This window comes from Bos indicus, chromosome 4 (genome assembly GCF_029378745.1).
Source record: "Bos indicus isolate NIAB-ARS_2022 breed Sahiwal x Tharparkar chromosome 4, NIAB-ARS_B.indTharparkar_mat_pri_1.0, whole genome shotgun sequence".
NCBI classification, from domain to species: Eukaryota; Metazoa; Chordata; class Mammalia; order Artiodactyla; family Bovidae; genus Bos; species Bos indicus.
Genome location: NC_091763.1, coordinates 75231495 through 75258221, shown reverse-complemented (window position 1 = coordinate 75258221; position 26727 = coordinate 75231495). Strand labels below are relative to the sequence as shown.

The following is a 26727-nucleotide window of genomic DNA, read 5'->3' as shown; positions in this document are numbered from 1 at the left end:
CACTTCTCCCACTCCCCGCCTCCACCCACCCCATGACCCTCTCTCTCTAGCTCGAGCTTGATGCCCCATGAACAGCCTCCCCACTCCCTGTGTGGCCAGCTCGTGGCCACCGTCCACACCTGAACAGTGTGGTCACTTGCCTGTCCTCACAAGACTGTGCCCAAGGCCCCAAGTGTCCTCCTCATTCCCCCCTTTCAGACTCTGTGACGAGCCCGGAGCTCTTCCATAAAACCTTATTCTATAAAACACAGACAGGCAAGTGTGCATCCCATGAAAGCCCAGCTCACCTTGCCTCACTGGGGCCCTGCCAGGGCCATCTCCTGTGTCCTGCAGGCGGCCACTGGCCCGTAGCCCGCCTGCCATGCCGTCTGGGGGCATGGGGCCGTTGGCCTGGCTGCCCGGCATGTTCATGTGGGTGGGGATGGGCTCAAAGGTGGGGTCCAGCTCCAAGATCAGCCTGTTGAGCTGTTCGATCGACTGGTCGATGTCCAGGGTGGGTGAGCCTGGGGACAGGTCTGTGCCCAGCTCTGGGCCAGCACCATTCACGACTTTGACATCTGGAATCCTGGGTTTGAAGGCTGCTTTGCCAGGAGGCGGTCTCTGTATATCGGGAGGATGTGGCCCAGGGCCTATGCCCCTCTGGACGGCCACTCTGCTGCTGGCCCCCCGAGTGGGGGTGAGCGGGACCCTAGGCTGTGTCTGCAGCAGGCCAGAACTGTCTGCTGCACCACGGCCGCTGAGCCTGGCCTCCCCGTCAGGGGCAAAGCTGTACTGGTGAGCGGCCACCATCTGCTGCTGGCGCACCCAGGTCTGCGTGGAGTAGCTGCTCGGCCCGTAGGCCTGCGTCTGGGCAGGCACAGAGGGCTTCCTGAGCACAGGCTGTGGCTGCTTGGGCTCGCGGCTCCCGAAAGCCCGCTCTCGCTCGAACAGGGGCTCCGCGGCGAGCCCCAGATCTGGGGCCAGAGCACCATGCTGATCTTCGCCGGCAGTGCTGCCGAATCCATCAGACAGGAGGGAGTTCTGGCTGCTCTGGTGGCAGGTGAAGGGGCTCAGGTGGGCTGACGGGTGGCCCTCCGAGGAGGACAGGGTCCCGATGCTGTCCACGCTGTGCAGGTCGTGGCTGGGCATCTCGTCATCCAGGATGTCCGTCTCTCGGTCCTTGGGGGTGGTGTCTCCGTTCACGTGGACCTGGGCCGGTACAACGTGGCGGGTCCCGCTGTACTTGCTGCGAGCATCGCTCATATCCTTCAGGGGGCTTCCAGAATCCTCGAGGCCAAAGCCACTGAGCAACTGATCCAGCTCGGCCTTTTCCTGGGGGCTCAGGCCCCTCTTGGATCCGGGAGTCAGGTGCTCCTCGGTCCTGTCGGTCCTCACAGAGGCTGTGGAGTGGCCCGAGTCACTGCTGACAGACAGGGTGTGATCGCTGTGGTCTGGGCTGCTGGCGGCTGGGACAGCGGGGGACCCGCCTGGGACACTGGGATCTGAAGTGCTCTTCTTTCTCACCTTGGCGTAAAGACTGCCGTCCACGGGGCCCTGTGTGTGCAGCACTGGTGGGGAGACAACGAGAGACAGACTGTAAGTCAAAGATGAAAAGGGGCTTTGGGCTCTTAGAACACATCTATATTTTGACTGAACAAATAAAACAAATTCATAACTTAGAACGCTCAGGGCCAAAGACTCTGCTAGAATCCAAAAATTCTACATATACTCCTGCGTAGCAAATGCCCACAAAGAAATCTGAATAATCAAACATCTTCAGGCCCTACCTTTTTATGCAAAGAGAAGGGTCATTTAGAGAATCTTTGGGCTTCTTCACACTCAGAGTCGCCTTGCCTCGAGGGCTCACTGTTCATTTCATCTGTAGTATGAATGGTGAGCACAGCTCCACTCACAAGTCTCCAAGACTCAGAATGGACTGTGCATATAAGACAGGAGAGAGCTTCTGTCAGCACCTACAAGGCATCTTCCAGGGGCCTGGGTAACAAATCCTTAGTAAACTGAACATCTAACATAGGTGCCTGCTGTCCTCAACCTTCTGAGATCTGCTAAAATCTAAATATGTAGCTCAACAAAAAGAGAAAGCACAGAAACTGGTCTCCGGCCTGCCTTCCTGGAAGTGCAGCATCTTTGGGCCAAGGAGGTGCCCACGAAGGCACAGCAGGACCTCAAAACACAGAGGGGTAACCACTGATCTCCATGCACAGAGACGGCCAAGGAAAACAAAATTAGGCCTCCAACACAGATGGGAAGAGTGGAACCCTCTGCCACTATTATTAATTACGGCCTTGGCGGCGGCAGTCAACCACTCACTGGCTCACAACAAAGAGCTAGCTGGGAGGGCACTCAACAGCACAAGAGAGCTCGCGGTCAGCACCTCGCCACTGCATCCTCCTCTGCCTCCTTGTATTCCCAACTGTGAAACTGCAGGCAGACCACAATAACAGAGCCGCAGAGGGCTTGACCCGTGTCTGCGGCCCCAGGAGCCACTGCATTCCAGCGGTGACTGGGCCTGGAGCCGCTCTGAGGGACCCAGCTCTAGCCCTGATGCACTCCATCGGCAGGTTTCAGCTTTTTAAAAAAACACAGGGTTGACACTCCAGGACAGAGCCTGTGGGGTAACTTGCACTGTTACGCTGAGAGCACATGAGACTCCAGCTTCCTTCTTATCCCAACTGTGCACGAGAGGAAGAAGCAGAGCAAGAAGTGATGGGGGACACTGGACACAGGGATACAGGCTGGTATGACCCTAGGGACCCTCCTTTTAATGTAGTGCCTGGTGGGAAGGCTAGGGGGAGCAATGATACACAAAATACAGTAAATAAACCAAGTCTGCAAGACAGACAACTGGACGTGAGCGTCAAAGTAAGAGGCAGGAACTAGATGCAGCCGTAGGGTCATTAGGGAATGGTGTCAGTGACAGCTGGTGGTCACAGAGCACCAATCACGGGGTATGCACTCAACTGTATTTTCTCTGACTTTCTAGCATATTCCCTTTGTAAAGATGAAGAATTGAGGCTGAAAGAGCATGAGTAACTTTCCCAGGTTGGGGAGCTGCTGTGAAGTGCAGATGGGACCAAAACCCAGGTTCTCTGGCTCAGTTGGCTGGCATCCCTGCTGCCCTGCCCCGTCCACAGAGAGGAGGCAGCCGGTCATGATGCTCTGCGTGGAAGCAGTGAGTGACCTGAAGGTGCCAGGGGGAGGAGCTGCTGAACCCAGCTCCGCACACGAGGACCTCGGAATGAGCGCCCCAAGTTAGGGGACACCTGCAAACGTCACCCCTCCCGCTGTGAAAGGGAAAAACTGACCCATGTGTGAGTCACTAGGTCACCATGTTTAGGATGTTCTGGGCTCACACAGAACAGCCCGTGGGTGAAGTGGGAGCTGGAGCATAAGACAGATACCAGTTCAAGTCCTCTGCCCCAACCGTGCACAAGCAGGGGGTGCCTGTGCCCTACATGAAACTCGAACACAGACACTGAAAGTCAGAGTACACAGATAAGCAGCTTTCATCTCATTTCTTCACCAGCTGTGGCCAAGAAAATAAGGCAAGACCTGGGGAATCAGGTATTCCCCTTTGGCTTTGCTGAGCGAGCAGCAGAAGACACTTTGCTCCGTGAGAATCTCAATCCCCCCAGAGCAAAGGGGTGGACAGCGCCAGGCCCAGGGGTGGCCAGGGCAGACCACTAGCCTCATAGCCAGCAGGGAGCTGGCAATGTCTAGAAACAGATGTCCATGCGTCCATGACTCCAGTCCTCCTCCCTCAATCTGAATGAAAACGGACTGGCACAATGAATTAAGGGAAAAAGGGAAGCCAAGAATGAGCTGTTTGAGTAGGGCCCCATGGCCAGCCCCACATGGAGAATAGTCCACAAGGGCCTGCAGGAAGTGGAAAAGGGCAGGATATTCCCTTGGCTGCAGAGTTACGAGTAATCCCAATCTGACTGTTTTTATTAGTATTAGAAATCTTAAAATAATAATAAGCACATTAAAAACAACTCGACTGCCGCTGACAAAACACCGGCTCTGTGTGAGGCCGGGCATGGAACATTTAGGCCTTGGTCTCATGGACCCTCAGAGCTTCGCAGGGTATGCAGTGAGGGATGGAGCCAAACCCCACCACAGACTCCTTTCTAAACTTCCTACCACACGTGCAGGTTACTTTTTATGGTGGAAAATGTCCAGTACATTTTATATCTATAGGAAAAGTATACAAACCAAATCAGCGAGCCCTCAAAGTCAGACCCACCGAAACTTCTAAATCACTCTGTAGGAGCTTGAATCTTCCCAAAGGCAGCGCCAGGCCTCTGGGGGGCCTGTCCAGGGGCCTCCCTGCTGCACCACGCTTTGTGATCCTGGGCTGTGGGGGGCAAGAAGGAAGAGGGGCCTCTGGCACCCACTGCCCCTGCCCTGCATTCTCCACAGAAGGACTCAGACTGAGTTTCCCTGAATCTGCAGGTGGGATTCTTGCTCTGCGTTTACTCTGTGCGTTCCTGGTCATGACGTTTAGACTGTCCAAGCCCCTGATTTATAAAAGGGAATAAACAGTATTATCTTTCAAGACACTTGTAAGAATTAGAGAACATATATAAAGAACACAGGCCCAGGGCTCCTAATACGTGAGTCCACGTGTGCTGTTGCTCAGTCAGGTCCAATTCTTTGTGACTCCATGGACTGTAGCCTGCCAGGCTCTTCTGTCCATGGGATTCTCCAGGCATACTGGAGTAGGTTGCTATGTCCTCCTCCAGGGGATCTTCTCGATCCAGGGATCAAACCCACATCTGCGTCTCCTGCATTGGCAGGCAGATTCTTTACCACTGAGTCACCAGGGAAGCCTAGACTCATGTGAGTAGCCGCACTTATTAAAAGCTCCTTCCATGGTGGACAAGGCCTGGCATCCCCTGACTGTGCTGCTTCACTTCTCTCCTGTTCACCACTCAGACCACAGCAGGCACAACCTGCCCAGGGCCTTTGCTCATGCTGCTCTCCACCTGCAGTGCCATCTTGGCTTGCTCTCTCACCTCCTCAGTGTGGATTCTCCGGACCTTCCTTTCTGTCTCTGCTGGGTGTTTGTCTGCGGCACGCACCTACAGCCAGATATACTGCAGACTTACCAATGTCTCCCCCACAAGAACATGGGCTCCTGGAGGGAAGGGATCTGTTTTTTGTATCTGGGGATACCTGTGGTATCCCCAGCATTAGGGACCCCCCAGTGAGCCCTGAGTACTGAGAGACTGAATGTTCTGGCTGCTTCTTACATGACAAAACCTAGGGAACTATTTTGGAAAGATGCTCCGCTGTCTTAGCAGGTAAAAAGAAACTAACGACAGTCAAACAAATAAACAAGGGTCTGATGGCAGAAGTGCCCACAGCCCTTGACCACCTGCAACCCGAAGGTCTCCACTCCCAGACACCAAAACAACCTCTCCCCCAAGTAGACTGCAGAGATCCACCGAGTGGGCCTTCAAATGCCACCCAATAAGACTGGGAAGGTGCGGAAGTCAATGTGAGGGTTTCAAAATGTCAATGAAAACAAGAGTTGTGAACCTAAACACGACTCAATGTGCCTATCAGATAGGCAGAGGCCTGAGGGACGTCTGAATGCTATCTGTGCGGCCGCAGGAACTGCGGGTGTGATAGGGTCCTGACATACAACAGGTGCATAACAATGACACAGAATCTTTGCTACTCCCCATCTCCTTCATCCTCCTGCCACCTGTGAGTCGGTTAGTTCCCACAGCTGCAGGGTGGGCAGGGTGTCCCCACCCATGTATGGCCCCTCTAAACCACACCTGGAGAAGAGTGACCTTGCCCACACTGTGCTGGAATTTTGTTTTCTGAGACCCCATGTGAAAACTGCAGGGTGAGAGCAATGAAAACAGAATCACCGGGGACAAAAGTTACCTGGGAGGCTTGGGGGAGGAAGTCATTGCATGACTCACTGCCAAACCCTCCATGGAAAATGAGACACAAGCCCTAACCCATTCTGTGAAGCCCCCTAAAACTGTGGTCAGTTTTCAAGGACGTTCTGACATAACTGATGGCAAAGTACCCCTTTTAATGAGATTTGGAGAAGTGATGCAACAAATAATTTTCAGAGAACTGATGAAGCCAAACTCACTTCTGTGATGCTTGGCAGGGCTGGGGCTGGGGTCCCACCACCGCCACCATCGCCAGCCCCCAGCGGAAGGGAGGGTGGGGCCCCTCAGGTGAAGGAGGCTTGGGGCTGTGAAGCTCTGCTCCATCACAGAATGCAGAGTGCTATCAGAGCCACTGGGTGGGTGAAGGGTGGAAGGCAGAGTCGTTCACTTCATCTGCCCCTTGCATCCTTTCGTATATTCAAATGACATGTTATAATTTTGTGCTTCCAGCTCATGGGGATTTTGAAGGGACTTAATCTTCATTCTGCAAATGGAGACCCCGATCTCCAGACTGGGATGTGAGCTTCCCAGGACCCCCAGTGTTTCTGCTGCAGATGCAGGACAAGAGAGAGCCTCTACCTGTCCCAGTGCAGATCAACCATTTGCTGTGCCCCGTCCATTCCCACTGTCCCCACCCCGTTGAACAAAACCCAGAGCCCCTTCCAAAAGGTGGCCTGTGAGTTATCTGGTAATGTTTTCCCTGCAGCCAGGGCCTGGTTAAAAATCAAACGTAACTACAGCTCCGATTGCTCCCACTGAAAGACACACCAGGGAGGTTCCCAGCTGGAAAAAAAAAACAGATGGAAGAAAAGAGCCAGAGGACATTCCCTGCCTCATTAAAGGGCAGAGGCTGCAGGACAGACTCGCCACTCTACCCCTGCTATCCTGTGACGATTCCCTGCCCACTCCCACCTGACTTTTGAGCAGGGGCTATCTCACAAGGAGGGAAAGAGACACACCCAAAATATTTCAAAAGTAAGCAAAGAAAATGAAGGGGACAGGAAGAAAATGAAAACATTCCTTCCTATCCTGGCTGAACACAGATTAACCAATGCCCACCTGTGCTCAAAGGTATGTGCTCACAGGTATGTGAAGAATTGGCCAAAGGGAAGGCAACATCTCAACTTCACCTCCATTCAAGTACCAACCACTCGGCCCCCAAAAAGGTACAGAACTGATCTGTACGAAGTTCAACTGTCCCCTAGCCCTGCTTCCAACAAAAAAATCAATTTGAAACAAAAGAGAAAACCTGATAGATACACTAAGCTCGCTGAAATCTTTCTTTCTTTCAAATACTGAATCAATGAATCTTATGTTTTACCTTTGTGAAAGGTTTACTTTAAAAAGTAACTTTTCATTTCAAAAGCACCAACAGTATCTTCCCTGCAAGTCTTCACTGGGGAAAAATAGAAAACTCCTCTCCAGGAAATGTCCATGAGCGTTTACTAAGCACTGGCCATGGCTGCCAGTTAGTTGTTAATGGAGACTGAAATGGAATACTCAGCAGAGTCCCGATGATGTGCTGGGACGAACCAGCCTGGGGAATACGGAGAGGAACGAGAGGAGACGGAGGGCGTCAGGCACATCTCATGGCATCAGATGGGTCAGCAGAGATAGAAAGAAAGAGCAAGACTGCAGGAAGGGATGTTTCCAGGAGCCGCTGCTCTCAGGTGTGGCTACATCCAGGTGAGGTTACAAAGAATCATTATTTTTCTCATCAGTGGAGGACAGAACACAGGAAACAGCCCTCTCCTGCAATAGGGCTGACATTCTAAAGACAGAGGTTCTTTTTAAGAATCTCCTCTATGCCAGGACGGGCTTTCCAGGTGGCCCTAGTGGTAAAGAACCCTCTATAAGATGAGAACACAGAAGCTCAGAGAGGTTATGCTAACATTTAATATAATAAACGGTTACTGGAATCATCTGGAATGCAACTCTACCTCTGTTTCACTCCCAAATCCATGCTTTCTGTTTTTTTTTAAAACACTGGAATTCTAAACCTGACCAACCACTTTAATGTGAAATTAACAATTTAATTTTGGAAAGGAATTTGCCTAAATATTTTCTTTTCAGTTCCCTCTCTCCCTCTCTCTCTCTCACACACACACACTCCTTAGAAACTACTTAATCACTCTGCTTTCCTCCCTAACTCCCAAAACGGTCCGCTGTCGGGACAGGAGCCCGTGTTCTGAGGCTGCTGGGTCGATGATGGCAGTGTTATGTCTGTTTCCTAGGCTGCAGTAGCGGGAGCTCATGGCAGGCTGTGCATTTCTGTCCTCAAAATTAAGGAACTGTTCCTGGGTGGACCACTCAGTACCCACCCACTGTGGCCACCACGCCCACCGCGCCCACCGCACCCACAGCCACTTGGGAGCCCTGATAAAGGAAAGGCTCTCCACCCACCCTGACTCACTAGGAGACATGCTGTGTCTCTGGGCACAGCCTGCTGACCACTGTCAGTCACTTCTACTTCCTGCGGCAACCCCACATGAACCATCTCCAGCTCGCTCTAAATGACTCTCTACTTGAGGCCACTCAGCTAAACCAATTCACTCTATCAGAAAGACCCCATACCAGAACCTATACATCCCCATGGAAGTCTTATAACCGCAGTCATCCCTGGAACAGTGTCTGAGAAGAAAGAAAGAAATGATGCCATTGTCTGCATCCACATCCAAGGTACTGAGAGAGCAACCAGACTCCAAAGACTTCAAGTGACATCCCGGGGGGGAGATCGGGGTGGGAGATGGGCTCAGGGAGAGCAGGCTGCGGCAAAGGGCCATCAGAAATGAGTGGGGTGACAGAAATGTTCTTACTGTGGCTGTGATGGGAGTTTCAGGACAGGAAGTTAAACTCCTGGAACTGGGCAGTAAAGAGAGTGAACTTTACTGTATGTAAATTATACCTCAATGATTCAAAAGATCATGAATTCAAGACAGAAATGAGGCTCACAGTGCAATGGGCCCCTGCTGTGTCCACCTTTCCCTCCTCCCCTCTCCCCTCCTCATCTCTTCTGACTCTACTCCCCACCTCTCCATCCCCCACTCCTTGAATTCCTCCACCTTCTCCCTCTCTTCCAGGATCTCCTTCCTCTTCCTAGACTCAATGAGATAGTGGAGAGTTCTCTTGTCTTCAGTATAGCTGTCAGGGTCCCTTTGTGCCCCACCCCCATCCCCCGCCTTGTGACATAAAGCTTGTTTTAACTTTTTCACTGGAGCAATTTAGTGCACATTCTCAGTCCCCCTCTAGACTTTCTGGCATAATCCACCTGGGTGTGAATCCTAATTAAAAATCCTGCCCACAGCTGTGTGACCCTGGGTGAGTTACTCAACCTCTCTGAGCTCCACTTCCCTTATTGGAGAAGTTGGCTGGCAATGGGGTGCTTGATGAGGTTTGCCCAGGATCATCCTGGTAATTCAGGGAGACCAACATAAAGGGAAGAGAACAGGCAGGTGCTGAGTGGACACTGTCTCTGCAAGTCCCCACATCTCCAGTCTAGAGCCCGGGGAATAAGAGTGTCCCATGGGGTCCCATAAAGGAGTATTCTTAACTCAGCCTAACTGACCTCACACTTCGGAATTATGTTGAAGAACTGCTTTTTAATAGAGATCTAAAGTAAAAGATGGAATTTTAAAAATACTATTTAATTCTATAAGTCATCTAATATGGGGCACAGTAGGGCCCTCCAGCTGCCTATGCAGGCCACCTCCAGCTCTCACCAGCTGTGCAACACTGCTCAAGCCACCTAATCCGCTCTGCTTCTCAGCCTCCTCTGGGACTAATAACCACAAAGACAAAAGCAGTTAGCAGTAAGCCAGCTGAGTGACGCCAAGGGCCTCTGCATTGTCTTGGTGGATTCATCACAAACTCGCTTCTGCTGAATCCAGGCAGTTGTGGGGGCCTCATCCCATTCCACAGGGCACGGCAGCAGGATGAGTAACACTTTGGCAAATCTTTCAAAGCATACCCAGGGCCCTTCCTCGCCTCTGTACCTCTCAGGCCCCTCACCCAGTTAGAGACCATCTCTCCCAAACGTGCTGCATCAGCTCTGACTGACCAGTGTGGGAACCTGTGATAAACTGCCCAGCTTTAAATTCTGAGGACAGGCCCTGGAGCACTGGCCCAGCACTGCAAGACATCCAGAAGCAGGCGAGCATCTCAGTGCCTGCTGTGTGGCGTGCAGGCAGAGGGGGCACTGGGGCTCCAGTGTCTGAGGCATGCGGAGGACCACCAGAGAGCAGGGCCCCTGGAAGGGGGATGGGCCCAGAGCAGGAGGCCGGGATGAGCGGGGTCAGTGACCCTCCATGACCTCTGGCCAGGAAGGGAAGGCTCTGGGAGTGTCCCAGGGACGCCTCCTCTCTCAGGGGCCTGTGGGGGCCGCAGAACCTTCAGGATCAGGAGAAACACCCAGGCTCGGCCGGTGCCCCTCACAGGAGGGTCCCTGTCATCTCACTGAGTCACTCACACTGAGATCTCTCTTTTTCCACTTGGACATTTATAACTGCAGCATTTATAACCTCTCAGGAAACACAGCATGCTTTTATTTTACTGCAGTGGAGTTCCGCCTCTGGGCTAATTAAAGGCTCCCTTGCGTGTATACTGAACTAGTTCCTATTCCAAACAAATCGAGAGCTAAGAAAGGATGGCCACACTGGGACCTCTGAGAATTCGACCTTTGGTCCACAACAGCACAGATGGGTGACTGGGCTGTCCCAGGTGAGATGAAACGTGCCATTCTCTTCTAAACAAAAGACAGACAATGCTATGAGCAGCTCAGAACCCCAGGGCTGTGAAAGCCTAGCCCGAGCTCTCCTCAGGCCAAGTTCCAGAAATAACTCCATGTAGCATGGAACTTCTCTGGACATTCCATCTCACACCTCGAGAGCAAACACCTGCCCAAACCCCCAAACCCAATACTGTCCCCCTGAATGCCAGGCGGGGAGGCACCTAAAGTAGGAAGGAGGTACCTGGCCTGCAAAGGGAAACGGATGGAAATCGCTCCCTTGGGAGCCAAGTCGGGCTCTGTGTAAACGTTTTCTAAAACCGAGGCAGGCTATAAATTCTTGGAAAAAAATAGTGAGAGCAGGGGGAGCGGGGTGTTCCAGCCAGAGAGGCACATGGCTCATGGAAAGGGACGTGCCAACAGCAGGGCCCATGTCTGGGACGCTGGAGCCACACGGATTCCAAGCGCTCCTGGCAGTCCTCTGGGTGAGGCCCGGAATGCGGTGATAACAGAGGCCAGGCTTCACGGTGGGGCTGTGGCAGGCGTGTCCCAGCCATGGCCACTGTGCCCCAGACAGCAGGCACAAACACCACCGACGGGACACTCCCATGGGGGCCCCTCTCCTGTCCAACAAACACCCCAGCTGGGACCACCCCATCAAGGGCACTTACCTTGGCACCTGATTCCCTCCCAGGCACTCGTTACTGTGGAAACACACCTGAGCCCCAGCCAGCCAAGGAAACAGGAGGCCCTGTGGCCCACTCAGAAGTCACCTGAGCCAGCCAGCCACGGAGCGGACCGTGAGCTTCTGCATATAAACTTTACCCCAAACCATCGCTGACCCTCCAAAGGCAGAAGCAGCTAAGACTCCTCTCACCTGCAAATAAACAGTCTTCTGCCTGGCCTTCCTTCTTGCCAGGTTAAAGCTGCTGTTCTGCTCATCACTTACCACCGGACATCCTCTCCCCTAGCAGAAGCCACACACACACACACACACACACACACTCCCTGCTTACCTTGCTTCCAAACAGCCCTGTAGCTTGTTTAGCCCACAGCCGTTGGACCCCTGAAGGAAGCCTTCAACCCCAAAACATAGCATCCCGGGGTGGGGGTGTGTCTCCCCTGCCAATGACCCAGCCTTGCTCTCCAGGCAGTACAGAAGGTAGAAGATCTTGTTAGCTAAGAAAGGGACTTTGGTTCCACCAAAAAAGGCCAGTGCAATGTAAACACGTGGGTGGGGTTTCCTGCAATCAGGTTTAATGAAATTTGAACCCTGGAGGCTGAGGAGGCGGGGAAAGGGCTTCTACTGGAGAGCCACCCAGCTAGACCTGTGTTCACGCCAAGACTTCTCAGCTGACAAACTGACGGGTGGAGCCAGCACCACCTGCGCCGGTTTACAAACCAGTTTCAGCATCGCTTGTGTTCTTCAGCTACAGTCTTCACCTGTGAAGTCTTCACCTTACAGTCTCCATGTCCTGGGACTGTGTCTCTCTTTCAAGCTCCACGTGGCCAAGTTCACTGTCAGTGTTAACTGCACATGGCCCATCTTTCAGTGTTTACTTGCACACCCAGACTTCCACATTCTGCCCAGCAGCGCCTCTGCACCTCGGGCCTCTTTGCATGCAATTTAGGTGGGCTTCAGCCAACAGTTTACCCCTCTGCTTTGACTGCTTGTTGGTCAAAGCACAGCAACATCCTCTGAGCCTTAAATGAATGTAACACACCAGAGCAAACAAGCAAAGCTGTTTGGACGCCTTCATGTTTCCATAGCACAACTGGAACCCTCACAGATGTCACCACTCAATCAGCCTGAGATGGAATATAGTCAGCACATCACAGACACAGATTTCTCCAACAGACCCCCAAATGGCCACCAAGGCACAGGTTATGTCTGTGCTCAGGAGAAAACATCTGTTTTACTGTGGGACATAAAGCACTTCTTGTGCAAGAAGGTCTACTCAGTTTGGTGCTCAGTAAGGGTCCTAACCAATCCCCATTCCTATCAAGGGAACTGACAGGACTGTGCCCACTCTGCAAATAACACTATCACTGCAATCAAGAAAGCAACTAAGCTGAAAGAAAGTGAAAGTTGTTCGGTCATGTCCAGCTCTTTGCAACCCCATGGAATTCTCCAGGCCAGAATACTGGTGTGGGTAGCCAGTTCCTTCTCCAGGGAATCTTCCCAACCCAGGGACCGAACCCAGGTCTCTTGCATCACAGGCGGACTCTTTACCAGCTGAGCCATCAGGGAAGCCCAAGAATACTGCAGTGAGTAGCCTATCCCTTCTCTAGCAGATTTTCCCGATCCAGGAATTAAACTGGGGTCTCCTGCATTGTAGGCAGATTCTTCACCAGCTGAGCTACCAGGGAAGCACAGGAAGCAACTAACTGATCGCATAACAGTTTTCTTCAAAGAATTCACATCAAAAGAAAAAAAATTAGAAACAGAAGTCTAAAAGATCTGGTTTGAGGACTGAGACCAATGGTCCCTGCCATGTTATAGCCAAGGCCGTGCCCAGAGGGGGTCCCAGTCTCCTACAGGACAGAGTCTTAAAATCAGACCTTTGCACCCCATAGCTGACAACTGCATGAAAAAACACAGAATAAGGTACCAACAAAGAGGAAAACAAATCTGTACACTGGCCAGTGGTCTCTTTTCTCCATTTCTAACACAAAGAACCTGCACGACCAGTTGTGTGTCAAAAGGAGGCTGGCCTTTCATGAGGCTCATTATCCCACTCTGTGGGGTGCAGGGTGGGTTTTCCTCATGTTGGCAGCGGCTTCACAAAGGAGCTGCGACAGCCTTCATGAATGCACAGCAACTGGCACCATCGAGGCCTTCAGATCTTGGCAGTCATGCTGTTGCCAGCCTCTAATACTCGCGCCCAAACACCGTCATATTCCCTCCGCCCCTACCTGTGGGTTTCAATCACATAGAGCCCATTCAGGCTGTTCCTGTCAACTTCTCCTGAAACAACGTGGTCTTGTGAGGCTCTGCTGATGTGTGGCCAAAAGGCAGTTCTGCAGTTCAGTGTTTTGACAGGCTTCAGAACTTTCCACTGTACTGAGATGGAATTTTGTGCATGAGATTACATAGCTAACACAGAAAAGACTGGATGGGTTTCCTGAATATTCCTGGGAGTAGCTGGCAAAGTGGGACAGGAGACCCTCAGAAGGTTCACTGTGATTCCAGCGTGAGACCCATAAAGACAGAAGAAATAACCAGAAAAGGAAAACCAACTAGGACTAAAAGAAGCGGAAATTTCACAAAGTAGTAGAAAAGATGGGCAATAAAAGAACAGCCTAAGGCCAAAACGTGTACAAGAAGGTTCATTGTACAAGAAGAAAAAAGGTGGAAAAAACCCAAATGCTCACCTGCTGATGAATGGATCAGCACACTGAGGTCTAGTCACACTCTGGAACATTATTCGGCCATAAAAAAAAGGAGTGATGTACCAAAACTGAATGAACCCTCAAATCATCATGCAGCGTTTAAGACGCCTGTCGTAAAAAGCCACACACTGCAGGGTTCTTGCATGAAATGTCCAGATGAGGGGAATTCACAGAGAAGGAAGATGGGTGGTCTCCTGGGGCTGGGAGAGGGAGGGCTGGGGAGTGACTGCCAGGGGGTTTCATTTGGAGCTGACAGAAATGTTCTTTACTTAGAAAGTGGTAACAGTTGCCTGGCCAGACCCAGCCCCAGGACCGTGGAGGAGCAGCAGCCCACCATGAGGCTGGGAGAGGTACCTCTGTCCTCACCCCACAGCAAGCCGTCTTCACCTCCATCCAAATCTCCTTTCCCTCTAGAAGACCATGCTTTCCCTCCAGCTCCTCCTGAGGTGCCTGCTTGGACTCCCAGAGCTACAGGACATAAAGTCTGACCCCAGAACACCCCCTCACTGCCACAATTCACAGTTGCCAAGAGAGCATCACAGTAAATGACAGAGACCCCACCTTTTTTTAATAAAGAATAGGCACATGATAACTGTCTCTAAAGAGACAAAATAAAGAATGTCCCCAGTTGCCCCCTTTTACAAAACACCTCCCTTTTCCTTTAATTCATGGGGAACTTTTCTCTCCGGTTTGCAGCATTTTCCAAAGGTAGTGTGTGATAAAGTCACAAACATGGGATTTGAAACCTCCCCTCCCCACCCTACATTTGTTGAATCTGAAGAAATGGGAGGCAGGGTGATAGTGAAACCACATCAGGCAAGAGGTGGAAGGAGGAGCGAGATGCGTGCGTGTGTTGCGGAGGTGGGTACCCACGAGTATGTGCATCCCGGGCCTCTCTTCCTCAGGCTTTTGGTTCTGGTTGTTAATATGAAGTTTGTAATCTTTCCTGAATTGGTGATGTCGCCAAAGCGTTGGAGCCCTAACTTGGCAGAAAGGCACCTGCAAGCTCTGCAGGGAATACTGCAACCCTGCCTGCTATTGAGAAAGTTCTCCACATGGAAGGCATAGAAGGAAGTTCACCAGGTTTGGTCTGAGCTTAATCCATGCAGCCAATGTGCAAGTGTCCAGGCTGGGAGGGAGGTGGAGGAGCAAGCCGGGGGAGGTGGGGGGCACGACTGAGATGCAATTCGGTAAAAGTGAGTCTGTGAGACCTTTCAAAGAAGGGAACAGGAACAAACTCTTTGCCATGCCATATTTACACACTCTCTGAGCTCACACTCGTGTAGAAGTTGTGTGACTTGGGGTCTTAGGGAGACCAGGGGGTCAGGTCCACTTTTAGTTTCATCTTTCGGAAAACCCACTGGCAGGCAGAACTCAGGTGCTGGTCCCCAAGGCAGAACGCCAGTGACGGAGTCCAGAGATGTGCACTCCAGAGCCAGGATGCAGGGCGCGGGCAGGCCGCCCAGGGAGCCACTGCTAAAGCAGGTGCAGCATCAAAGGGCAGAAGCAATGCCGAACTGGTCATAAAGGACAGGAGGAAAGTGAGAGCCGGATAAACATGCCCTTGGCTGAAGCTGAGGGCATGTCCACAGCCACCTGCCTTTCATACCCCTACCCCAAGCACAGGACATGCTCACTCCCAGGGTGGGTTCCACAGCTCGAGGGATGTGGGCAGGTTGGGAGCTAAGGACCCCAGTGAAATCAAGCCAACTCTCAGTGCTTCTGTTCACTAGCTGTCCTGGGATAATGCTACTTAAGGCCTCCAGCCGTCCATGGCAGGCTGTGTGTGTGTATTAGTCGTTCAGTCATGTCCAAGTCCTTGCAACCCCATGAACTGTAGCTCACTAGGCTCCTCTGCCCATGGAATTCTCCAGGCAAGAATACTGGAGTGAGTGGGTTGCCATTCCCTTCTCCACCCTCTCAGGTAGGAAGGCTAGGGGTCCCCAAGAGGAGGAAATAAACTGCAAGTAGGTCACGGCTTGCAGCTGCAACCTTTCACTGGGAGGCTGACACGGGCTAATTCATGCAAACTCGTCCAGATGACATGAATTTCAAGTCAGTTTCTCTGACACCACTGAGATGGCAGTTCAGGGCCAGTTATGACTCATTAACAGGCTCCAACATCACACTCGCTCTTCTGACAGGATCCAATCCACTTCAAAAAGTTAACACCCAAAGGACTTTATGGTTCCCAGCACAAAAGGTGAGACTCTTGTATTTCAGATTGAAAGTGAAAGTGAAGTCGTGTTAGACTCTTTGCGACCCCAAGGACTGTAGCCTACCAAGGCTCCTCCGTCCGTGGGATTTTCCAGGCAAGAGTACTGGAGTGGGTTGCCATTTCCTTCTCCAGGGGATCTTCCCATCCCAGGGATTGAACCTGGGTATCCCGCATTGTAAGCAGACACTTTACCATATTTCAGATTAGATGAAGCTATTGCTCTCCATCCCAATCACTGCCCGAAATCCCTTATCAAAACAGGATTAACTCCAGGTCACGGGTTCACACCTGGAAGGGGACCTACAAGGCCAGGGAGCTGGAGGCTTAAAATCAAGAGAGGACAGGAGGGTGCTTCCTGAGATCTGAGCAAGGTGCCATCGGCATTTGACAGCTGGGCTGTATTAAAGCAGTTACTCTGCTCTGAACCATCAAAGCAAACAATGTGAAGCAAAGTTTTGCAGTATGCAGGATCTAAAGCAATTTTTCTCAGTCTGGGTACAGAGAGTGGAAGCATTCAGTGAGTGGCTACACTGGCCAGACACTGATGATGCAGCCACTACATTCTGGAAGCTCAGCTAGCAGCATTCCCATTCTGCCAGGGAGGAGCTTGGCCTTGGACAGAGAGCAGAACCAGGACCTAAGGTCTGATCTGCCGGATTCCAGTGGACCCCCTTTTGGATAAGTCACCAAGGTATGCTTTGCTTTTCCAAATCTCAACACCTGACAACAATTTCTGGGGAGAAATACTTTCAAATACATTTTCAAAGTATGCATGCATGCTAAGTCACTTCATTCGTGTCTGACTCTTTCTGACTCTATGGACTGTAGCCCACCAGTCTCCTCTTTCCATGGAATTCTCCAGGCAAGAATATTGGAGTGGGTTGCCATGTCCTCCTCCAGGGGATCTTCCCGACCCAAGGTTCGAATTCACATCTCTTGTGTCTCCTGCATTGGCAGGTGGGTTCTTTACCACTAGCACCATCAAATGGCAACATCTAAATACCACAGCTTGATCCAGAACTTGTAACTGCACACACCTGTGGCCAGTTCTTCCAGACCCAACTTGTCCTCACCAGCAGCCCGACTGCCGGTGGCTCAGTAGAGCGTCCTGCATGGGACAGTAACAGGACTGGGTCTTATTGTAAAAGTGATAAGAAATCAGAGGCCCCCTTTCTGCAGCACCCCCATGGAGCTCTGGGGCAACTGTGGTTGCCTGGAGGCCAAGTCTGATTGGCCAATGTTTATTGGGCAGTGACCTGAAGTATCAGAGCCCTAACCTGGGGGACAGCGGCCCCTGTCTATGCAACCCTGGATCCACGAGCTTTCCCTGTGGCCAGAAACGCACTCGTTGGTTAAAGCCAGGAATAGAGGAGAGGAGGGGCAAAGCAAGGCTTCATGCCCAACCATGGGCTGTGCTGCAGGCCTCACTCTGGTCCAGGGACCAGCAGGTCTTCAGCTGGAAGGATGAGGTTTGCACCAAATAGCAGGGGGGTCAAACAGGCCCAGACTTGTGTCCCACTTCCACAGTCTCCATCCTGCATGATCTCAAACACACGGCAACTCACTCAGCTTCACCTGTGACCACCAACAGTGCACAGCCCCAGAAGGCTACCAGAACCCCTCACCAAAGTCCAGCTCTTGATTTCTCTTGGGTACTGCCCCCTTTATCTCTAAAATGGGTCACAGGATCTTATGTGGATCAAATAAAATAGCACGTGAGAGGCTCCGGTAGGCTGCCCCACTGTCCACCCCCACCCTCCATTTCTCTCCTTGAGACAGTGAGAGTCCTGTGAAATACTGATGAGGCAGTGGGAGCCCCAGATCCCCTCCAGGCCACAGAGCTGGGAGCAGAGAACTGAGTCTCCATGATGAAGACAGGACATTTGGAATCAAGTGTCCACACATGAACAAGTTCATGGCTGGTGGAAGAGACACACTTTGCTCCGACATAACACGGGGTCAAGGTCCTTGACTGAAGGTCACTGCAGATGGTCCACTCCAGGACAGCAGAGATAAACACAGTTTAGGTCAGTATGTGTGTGTGTGTGTGTGTGTGTTTTAACCAGTAGAAACTAGAAATGGAAGTGCACATAGAAAGGAGGGCCAAAAGACATCATTTTCTAGCCAAAACTATACGCTGCCAAACCTTCCTTAACCCCGGAGAGTTTTGCCCTGATGGAAGCGTGGCTGAGACTGCTTCCTGCCAGCCAACGCCCCCCACCTTCACAGGAGTCGGGGGGCCAGTGGTGCCCTCCTCCAGGAACCCAAGCCAGGAACTGAGGCTCCAAGTGAGAGCTAAGGGCACTGGGAATGAGGAATGAGTTCACCAATGCAGGTCAACCCCACAGAGGAGCCTGGAGAGTTGGGAGATGGAGGGAACCTCAGGAAGGGTAATGATTCCACGTGAGGGGAACTGCATGCTTTGTGGAAGGTGGCTGTGCAAGAGTCTGCAGGGCCTTGGCAGCAGGGGCCATCCACGCAGCACCTACAACAGTGAGAACTCAGAAGCCCCTGTGAGCTCCACTGGGAGCAAGTGTAACTGACGAGGGGTCAGATAGGGGTAGGAAATTAAGAGGTACACACTATTACGTATAAAATAAATGTGCCATGAGGATATATTGTACAGCATAGGGAAAATGGCCAATATTCTATCATAACTATAAATGGAGTATAATCTTTAAATATTGTGAATCATGATGTTGTATATCTGTAACTTGTATAATATTGTAAATCAGCTATACCTCAACTTTGAAAAAAAAAAAAAAGTAGATTTGCAAGGTCTAAAAGAAACATCAAAAGCAACTGGGACCCTCAGATGGAACGCAGTGTGGTGAATGAACTGGGCATGGGAATGACGCTTCAAGGTGTGGACAGAGGCTTGACACACAGCACTTAGAAACCATGCCTGAAGTACAGGAGTGATGAGGGCTTCACCTCTAGACAGCAGGATGCTCTGCATCACAGAAATACTGACATGGCCCCAGACTCTCCAAGTGGACAGGCTGAGGAGCCTCGTGCCCGCCCTGACACCGAGTAGACCACAGACATCCCCGGCCGGTTCCTGCAATCCCAGCGATGCACAAAGATGGGCACACATGGAGTTACCACCACAACACTTGCTTTTGGCTATTTAATGTCTGGACAGAACTAATTGGACAAAATTGTTTTCACTGTCTCTCCCAAATCAGGTCTGTTCACAGTTCGGTGCTTGAAAAAGATGAAAGGCCAGTGTTCTCAAGCGCCTGGAAGAAGTCTCATCCCTCCTCTTTGAAACTGACCTCCAGAGGCTTCTTTCTATAAACCTGGCAGGTGCCACCCTTCATTCCTTTTCTCTTTCATGATACTTGTGACTCAAACTGCAGATCCCGTGGCCAACAGAGAATATGTTTCGGAGAGACAGACTCACACAACAGAGACTAAATGACGCAGCCATACAACCTGGACACCAGTGTAATGAGCAAACAGAAACAGAACCCACATACCTATTGCTCATGGGGCTCCCCAGTAGTAGGAAGGCTGCCAGTGCTCAAATACCAGGCATTCCCCTTCCGCAATCGGGAGGGCAAGGGAGAGACAGACATATAGCTTCAGGTGAGGAAGCTTCTAGATGACAAGTTCACTAACTGACCATCTCAACACAATTCACCAAGCCTGATTCTCACAAGTGCCATCAGACTCACAGTGGTGTGGACTCTTAACAGCCTCCAAGCAGGCTGCAAGGAGATTTTCTATCTAAAGGTGAACAGGCTGCTTGTTCTGGGTTCTACTCTCCAGGAAATGATAGCAAGGTAATAAGACTCACCTTCACCGTCTGCACTCAGGTTCTCGTAGGAGTCCCAGCGGATTAGCGGGTCTGCTGTGTTGAAGTCCACAATCACTCTGTGGTCATTCTGCAAATGTTCACATCCTGCAGGGTGGCGGAAGGGACAGGGGTGGACAAAGGGTGTTAGTCCCAGTCAAGCTGGCACCTGCCAGCAATGTGCAGAGAGGAGCCTCTGGATCTGAGTGCCAGCCCAGAGTCCAGACCCACACCCTCTCCCACAAGCCTGCCAGTAATCTGAGCTGGAACTGAACAACAGTGCAAACCACTTGGCAGGAAGGAAAGGTGAACACTGGTCCTCTGTCTTCCAGGTGGGAGGCTCTGTGCTCTGGATGGTTTCTGCACAAGGGGATCACCTGGATGGCTCTGCAGCTCAAGGACCCAGCAGAACCCTGAGGAGCAGCCTCAGGGCTGGTGGACGGGAGGGGTGGGTTTGGGCTCTTGCTCTCTGAGGCTTCCAGGAAGATTTTTACCCCACAGCCTTGCATTTAACTATTCATGCCTCAATCTATGGCACTGGACACAGAAATAGGGTACTTCTTTTCCACAGCTATTAAAAACTGAATTAAAACTTTCACAAATATGAATCTCAGTGATGGAAATGAGCCATTTGTCTTCACAGTAAAGAGACTGCTTTCTCTTTCAATGTATTGTTAGAAGAAAGGAGTCTATTTTGCACACAAATAGTTGCAGTCTTTCTACTATATTTCTAGTCCTTTTTAAAAAATATGTGGTTGCTTTTTGAGGGGAGAAGTAAACAGGGCATCAAATCATCGTCCCAATCCTGAAGTTCTGGGCTCTTCTTTGGGCAAGCCACACCATCTCTGGGGTCTTTTTGACCTAGCTGGGCCTCACTGTCTCTAGGCTAACACCTTCCCACTGTCTAATATTCTATTTTTAATGTATTATAAATCTTTCCAATTATGTGCAAAGGTGGGAGGTTCTACAGAGACTCCAGCATACACATCACCCAACCAGGTGCGCATCTTGCTGCCCCCTCCACCCTCCTGCCAGCACTCTGCGTCTACGCACCTTGAATCTTCTCAGGAGTGGCTGAGAAGACTAACTCAATCTTCCCATTATCAGGAAAACGGTCATCTAAAAAAGAAATCCTATTTCAACAAATTTGGAGACAAGACAACAAATGAATTTTGTCCTTATATTCCTACCAGGGCAATACCACTCCCAAATCTCCAACAGCACACCAATGACAGAGAAAAATGTTAGCATTTTTACTGCTTCTCTAGAATTTTTTTCTTTGTTGGAACAATCATCAGTCTTTTGTGAGACTGGTAATAATTTTGTCAATAGGCTGGTTTATAGTGTAGGCGGGGGCATAGTGGAGAACAATGAAAGGAACACATGAGGCTCGCGGGGGCCACGCACTAAGGGCCTATTCTCCCTACACTCAGTCTGGACCCGGAGAGGGACCTCACCTTTGCTCGCGTTGTCCAAATCCTCCTTCGCAAACACAAGTCTGTAGCCCTGAACAGCCCCGGTGTGAAACTGCAGGCGGAAAATGACATCACGGGTGGCCGAGCGGTACTTCTTGTGGTAGCACTTCACCTGGGATGAAAAGGGGTGTGTTTTCCAGGGAGCCCCACCTGCGAGGAAGGCTCCTGTGGGAGTGCACAGGAAGACGTCTGAAGAATGAAACTGCGCAGCCTCTTTTTCCTAATTTCATCTAGACACTCCACATTTACCTTAAAGCCTTCCTGCTCTCGTGAAAGGAGCAGGCAGTCATTACTTCCTGTACTCGGCTCAATACTTATGTTGTGTGCTATAACAGAGAGAGAGAGAGAGATGGCAAGAAGGGAGAAGGAAGGGAAAGGGAAAAGGCCTTGGAATGTAAATTCCACAGCTGGGCTGTCAAGACGTCCTGAATGACAGTTTGAGACCAGTCTCCAGAATCATCAGGGATGTGACTTGGATTCAGGCTATGGCTCCGAGGCCCTAGGTCTCTGGGAGCAGCTCAGGCCTCTGGGGTGACGGTGCCAATAAGCAGGGTAAAAGCACCCCTTCCGGGCACTTGGCAGGGAAGGGTGGGTGGAGGAGGGGCCCTGGCACCATTTCTCACCTTTCCATGGGGGCCCCCCTGCCTGAGGTGTCTGGGGGTAGGGCTGCCCATGAGGAGGGCAGGAAGGCCACGGCAGAGTGGTGTATTGCAGGAGAGAGGGCCCTTCCTCCCTCCTAAGTAGGGCAGGGGCTCCTTTCCAGGGTCCCCAGGGGTTCAAGCCCAGAAGCAGGCTGGATTCTGCCCTCAGACACTCAGAGTGGAGGAGGCCACGCCCTGCACTGCGCATGCCCAGGAGGAAGGGAGGCTAGAGGTGCAGGGATCTCACAGGCAGCCATGCTCACAAAAGACTCAGGTCAGAAAAAGATGGGCTTCAGATATCTTGTGCCAGGTCAATGAGAAGCAGTCCCAGCAAGCATGGTCCAGACCAGTGATTCGGGAGATGCTGTAGGTGACTGTTCTGTGTGTATGTTCGGTCACTCACTCATGTCTAACTTTGCAACCCCATGGAATGCAGCACGCCAGGCTTCTCTCTCCTTCACTATCTCCTGGAGTTTGCTCAAACTCATGTCCATTGAATCAATGATGGCATCCAATCATCTCATCCTCTGTCCTCCCCTTCTCCTCTTGCCTTCAATCTTTTCCAGCATCACAGTCTTTTCCAGTGAGTGGGCTCTTTGCATCAGGTGGCCAAAGTATTGGAGCTTCAGCTTCAGCATCAGTCCTTCCAATGAGTATTCAGGGTTGATTTCCTTTAGGATTGTCTGGTTTGACCTCCTTGCTATCTAAGGGACTCTCAAGAGTCTTCTCCAGCACTACAGTTCACAGGCATCAATTCTTCGGCGCTCAGCCTTCTTTATGGTTCAACTTTCATATCCACACATCACTACTAGAAAAACCATAGCTTTGACTATCCAAACTTTTGTTGGCAACTTTTGTTGTCTCTGGTTTTTAATATGCTGTCTAGGTTTGCCACTGCTTTTCTCCCAAGGAGCAAGTGTCTTTTAATTTCACGGCTGCGGTCACCATCCACAGTGATTTTGAAGTCCAAGAAAATAAAGGCTGTCACTGTTTCCACTGTTTCCCCATCTATTTGCCATGAAGTGATGGGACCAGGCCTTCAGTAACCAGAGAACCATCACTCGAGAGAAAAAATAAAGACCCAAGGAGCTTCGGCCCCTTAGGGCAAACCCCAAAGGTGTTTACCTCTGTGCTATCTACAAGGAAACAGTCTGATAAATAAATGAAGAAATGTACACAAACCGTCAGAGGAGCGATTCATGTTGACAAACACAAGCCCCGCAGTCACTATGCAGGAGGCGCCAGGCGGCCTGTGCACACGCCTGGTGGGAATCCAGATTCAGGCCTGGCCTCCAGGCCCCTGTCCAGGGCTGGCATATGGAACCAGCCCACAAGAACTCTTCAGAAATGTGACAGCTTCCATTTACTCTCCAACAGCAAATGGATCTCTGGTTGCCAAGTCCTCTCTCATTTCATCTGGGGTCTCTGGCTCCTCTGCAGAGTCCAACCAAAGGCTGTGCCCCCAGCCCTCCTTCCCGAGATGCTGCTTGAGTTCTCACCCCTCCGAGGCCCCTGCACAGCACTGCTGTGCTCACACCGACTGCTGAGCAGAAGGCCCCATCCCACACATGCTGCAGCAAGACCCCCACGGAGAGGACATGCCCCCATGCACCTATCTCTGCTGGATGATGGACCCACCCTCTCTGTTTGCCTTTCTCCACTGCTACCCTGGAAGTGAGAGGGAAAGGGGAAGAAGACTTGGAGAAAAGGCAAGAGAGTTTCAGGCACATGCCAGTCTGACTCTGAAGTCTTTATCAATACTGAGGGGAACCAAGGCTGTAAAATAACAACAAGGCCTCCCTCCAGAAGCTGACAGCCCCTGACGGAGGTGGCCCCAGGCCAATCCACAGGGTCATGCCTCATAGTAGCTCCCCTCCCCGTTTGGCACCAGGTTCTGTGGGCAGGTAGAGCCCCTGGTGGACACAGGGCAGTACAGGTGCTGGGTAAAGAAGCATAGACAGCCTAAGGGCAGGGGAGGATGCCCCTCACGCACAGCTCCCTTTGGGGGAACCTTTCTCCTGCTCTGAGTTAAAGGGTTCATCCTTCAGCCAGCTCCTGATGTACACAGCTCATCCCTACCAGAAGCCCCTAGGCCCGCCCCAACCTTTCCCAGAACCCAAGGTGCTCCATGGTCTCCCCTCCTCTGGTGTCACCATCGCTCATCACAGCAGCTATACACACACACACAGAGGGTGACTCATCAGACACGAATCCCAGCCCACTCCAGGCACCAGGAGGGGGGAGGCAGAGGTCACCACGTGCCCTGGAGCAGGGGAGGAACAGCAGATGGGTTCACCCTCCCCTCCCCACCCCCTGGCTGCCCGCTGTCAATCGTCCTGGTGCACAGACACCTTCCCAGGCCCTGCATGACTCTAGTGTCTAAAGACTAGTTTTTCACAGGACAAGGGTTCAGGGTGGAAGGAAGAACAAAGTATCCCACTGCCACAGAGCATCCGCCTTCTGCACACACGTGCCCTGCCTGAGGGGCTTCCAGGGACTCCTGACAAGTGGCACTGGCAGGGACCTGAGCCCTCCCCGCAGTCCTGCCCGCTGTTTCACCATATTCTCTTCCCACTGCTCATGGCTGCACTCGCCACCCGCTCCAGTCCTCCTGGCCACCTCAGGAATGAGCCCAGCTATCTCCTGAAGGCGCAGAAAGCCACAGGCATCTCCCTCGCATGGGGACCTACAGCTCCGACCAGAGAGGAGATGGACCCACCTCCACCCAGTGGAGCCCCACCCCCGGCACCTCCCACAGAGTCAGTAATGATTCATCATCCGAGCCAATAAATGTTAGTAGTATCTGTGACAAGAGACCAGAATCATGCTCTTAACACTCCATGGAAAGAATCAGCAGCATTTTGCTTGACAGAAGTGCCCCAAATGCTTCTTTTAAGGTACAAAGAATCGGTAGCATTTTATAAAGATTAGAGTGATGAAGGTTGTAATACCCTCTTCATCCCTTCAGCGTTAGCAGTTTCATTTACCTATGTCTCCCCAGCGAGTTTCTAAGAACACATCAATCCCCTGCCTTCAGATTTTAGAATATCTGCACTTGAAATAATTTCTCTCCACTTTGCTGGTGGGCCTGCTGGCTGTTTACACAGGCATCAAGGAGCCACAACCACACACCCTCAAAGGTTTAGCAAGGCTACTGGCTGCCTTCCTAAGTCACAGCACCTACATCATCCAGGGCCAACACTAACCATGATTTCACTTGGAGGTGAAAATGATTTCAGAGGGTGGCAAGACTGTAACTTACTCCCTAAACCATTAGGAGGACAGCAGTAAAGCTGTGAATAAAAAATACAAGTAGATCTACTGAGGGCTTCCCTGGTGGCTCAGCAGTAAAGAATCTGCCTACAATGGAGGAGACACGGGTTCAATCCCTGGGTGAGGGAGGTCCTCTGAAGGAGGGCACATCAATACACTCCAGTATTCTTGCCTGGAGAATCCCAGGGACAGAGGATCCATAGCGGGGGCTACAATCCATAGGGTCACAAAGAGTCAGGCAACTGAAACTGAGCACTCATACACAGATCCACTGGGCTGATACAGAACGGACTGGGCCCGACCCAGGTCTAGGAGACTCACGGCAGAGGGAGAAGGATGCATGCACAGCAAGTCACAGGGCGATATAGCACAATAGACAGCCCATAACGACGTCCAACAGGAGCAGATCCAGAGGGGCTGAGGATGCATTCATCTTCCCTCTTCTTACTTAAGTGCCCTTAACAAGAAACAATAAACTAACGTGTTGTTTGTTTGTGACAGCTCCTTGAGAAGGGTCCCCTCTGTTTAGAAGTCAGGTTGCTGGAGCCAGGCAACGGAGCCCCACAACCACGAGGCCGAAATGTAAGTGGCCATGGGGTTGCACAAGCAGGGGCAGCAAGACGAGGCATGTGGATGGGAAAGTGTTTACAAGCCCACTGGGGCCCTGGACCAAGGCCAGTTCTTGACGGGGCTGCGGCCCACGCGAATTCCTTAGCGAGGTTACATAACGACACGGCTGTGCTCGCAAACGCTCTGCCCTCCCACTTAATAGAAGTGTGTTTACTGAATACCTGAGGCTCTGCCCTTTAGGAGACGGTGTCCAAACCTCAGTACAAGCACGTCCCAAAGATGGGCAGGTCAGGTGTGCAATGGGGAGGGTGTGTAGGAACAGGCCGGCCATGTTTAGGTGAAGCCAGACGATGGGTAGGTGTCACCCTGGCTTCAGCAGTAATGGCCCCCTCAACAGCCCGCAAGTCAAAGGAATGACAGATGGAGTCCACTCCACTTTCCCCCACAGTGTTCCCAACCCAAAGAGATCACAAGGCCTTACTTCTTATAAACTTGACCCCTATAACCTTTGCTGCTGCTGCTAAGTCGCTTCAGTCGTGTCTGACTCTGTGTGACCCCATAGACGGCAGCCCACCAGGCTCCCCCGTCCCTGGGATTCTCCAGGCAAGAACACTGGAGTGGGTTGCCATTTCCTTCTCCAATGCATGAAAGTGAAAAGTGAAAGTGAAGTCGCTCAGTTGTGTCCGACTCTTCGAAACCCCATGGACTGCAGCCTAC

The 26727-nt window shown here is 51.6% G+C and overlaps 1 protein-coding gene across 11 annotated transcripts in view; it reads right to left on the bottom strand.

The window, feature by feature from the left end:
* TNS3 (tensin 3) overlaps window positions 1–26727 on the bottom strand; it is a 222781-nt gene that overhangs the window by 65133 nt on the left and 130921 nt on the right. For all 11 annotated transcript variants that reach the window (XM_019958904.2, XM_070787988.1, XM_019958902.2 and 8 more), the window contains 4 exons: window positions 21509–21638; window positions 21105–21170; window positions 20055–20159; window positions 288–1547 (listed from right to left, as the gene is read on the bottom strand). In XM_019958904.2, the coding sequence (XP_019814463.2) occupies window positions 288–1547; window positions 20055–20159; window positions 21105–21170; window positions 21509–21638 (1561 nt within the window). The remainder of the gene's footprint in view (window positions 1–287; window positions 1548–20054; window positions 20160–21104; window positions 21171–21508; window positions 21639–26727) is intronic.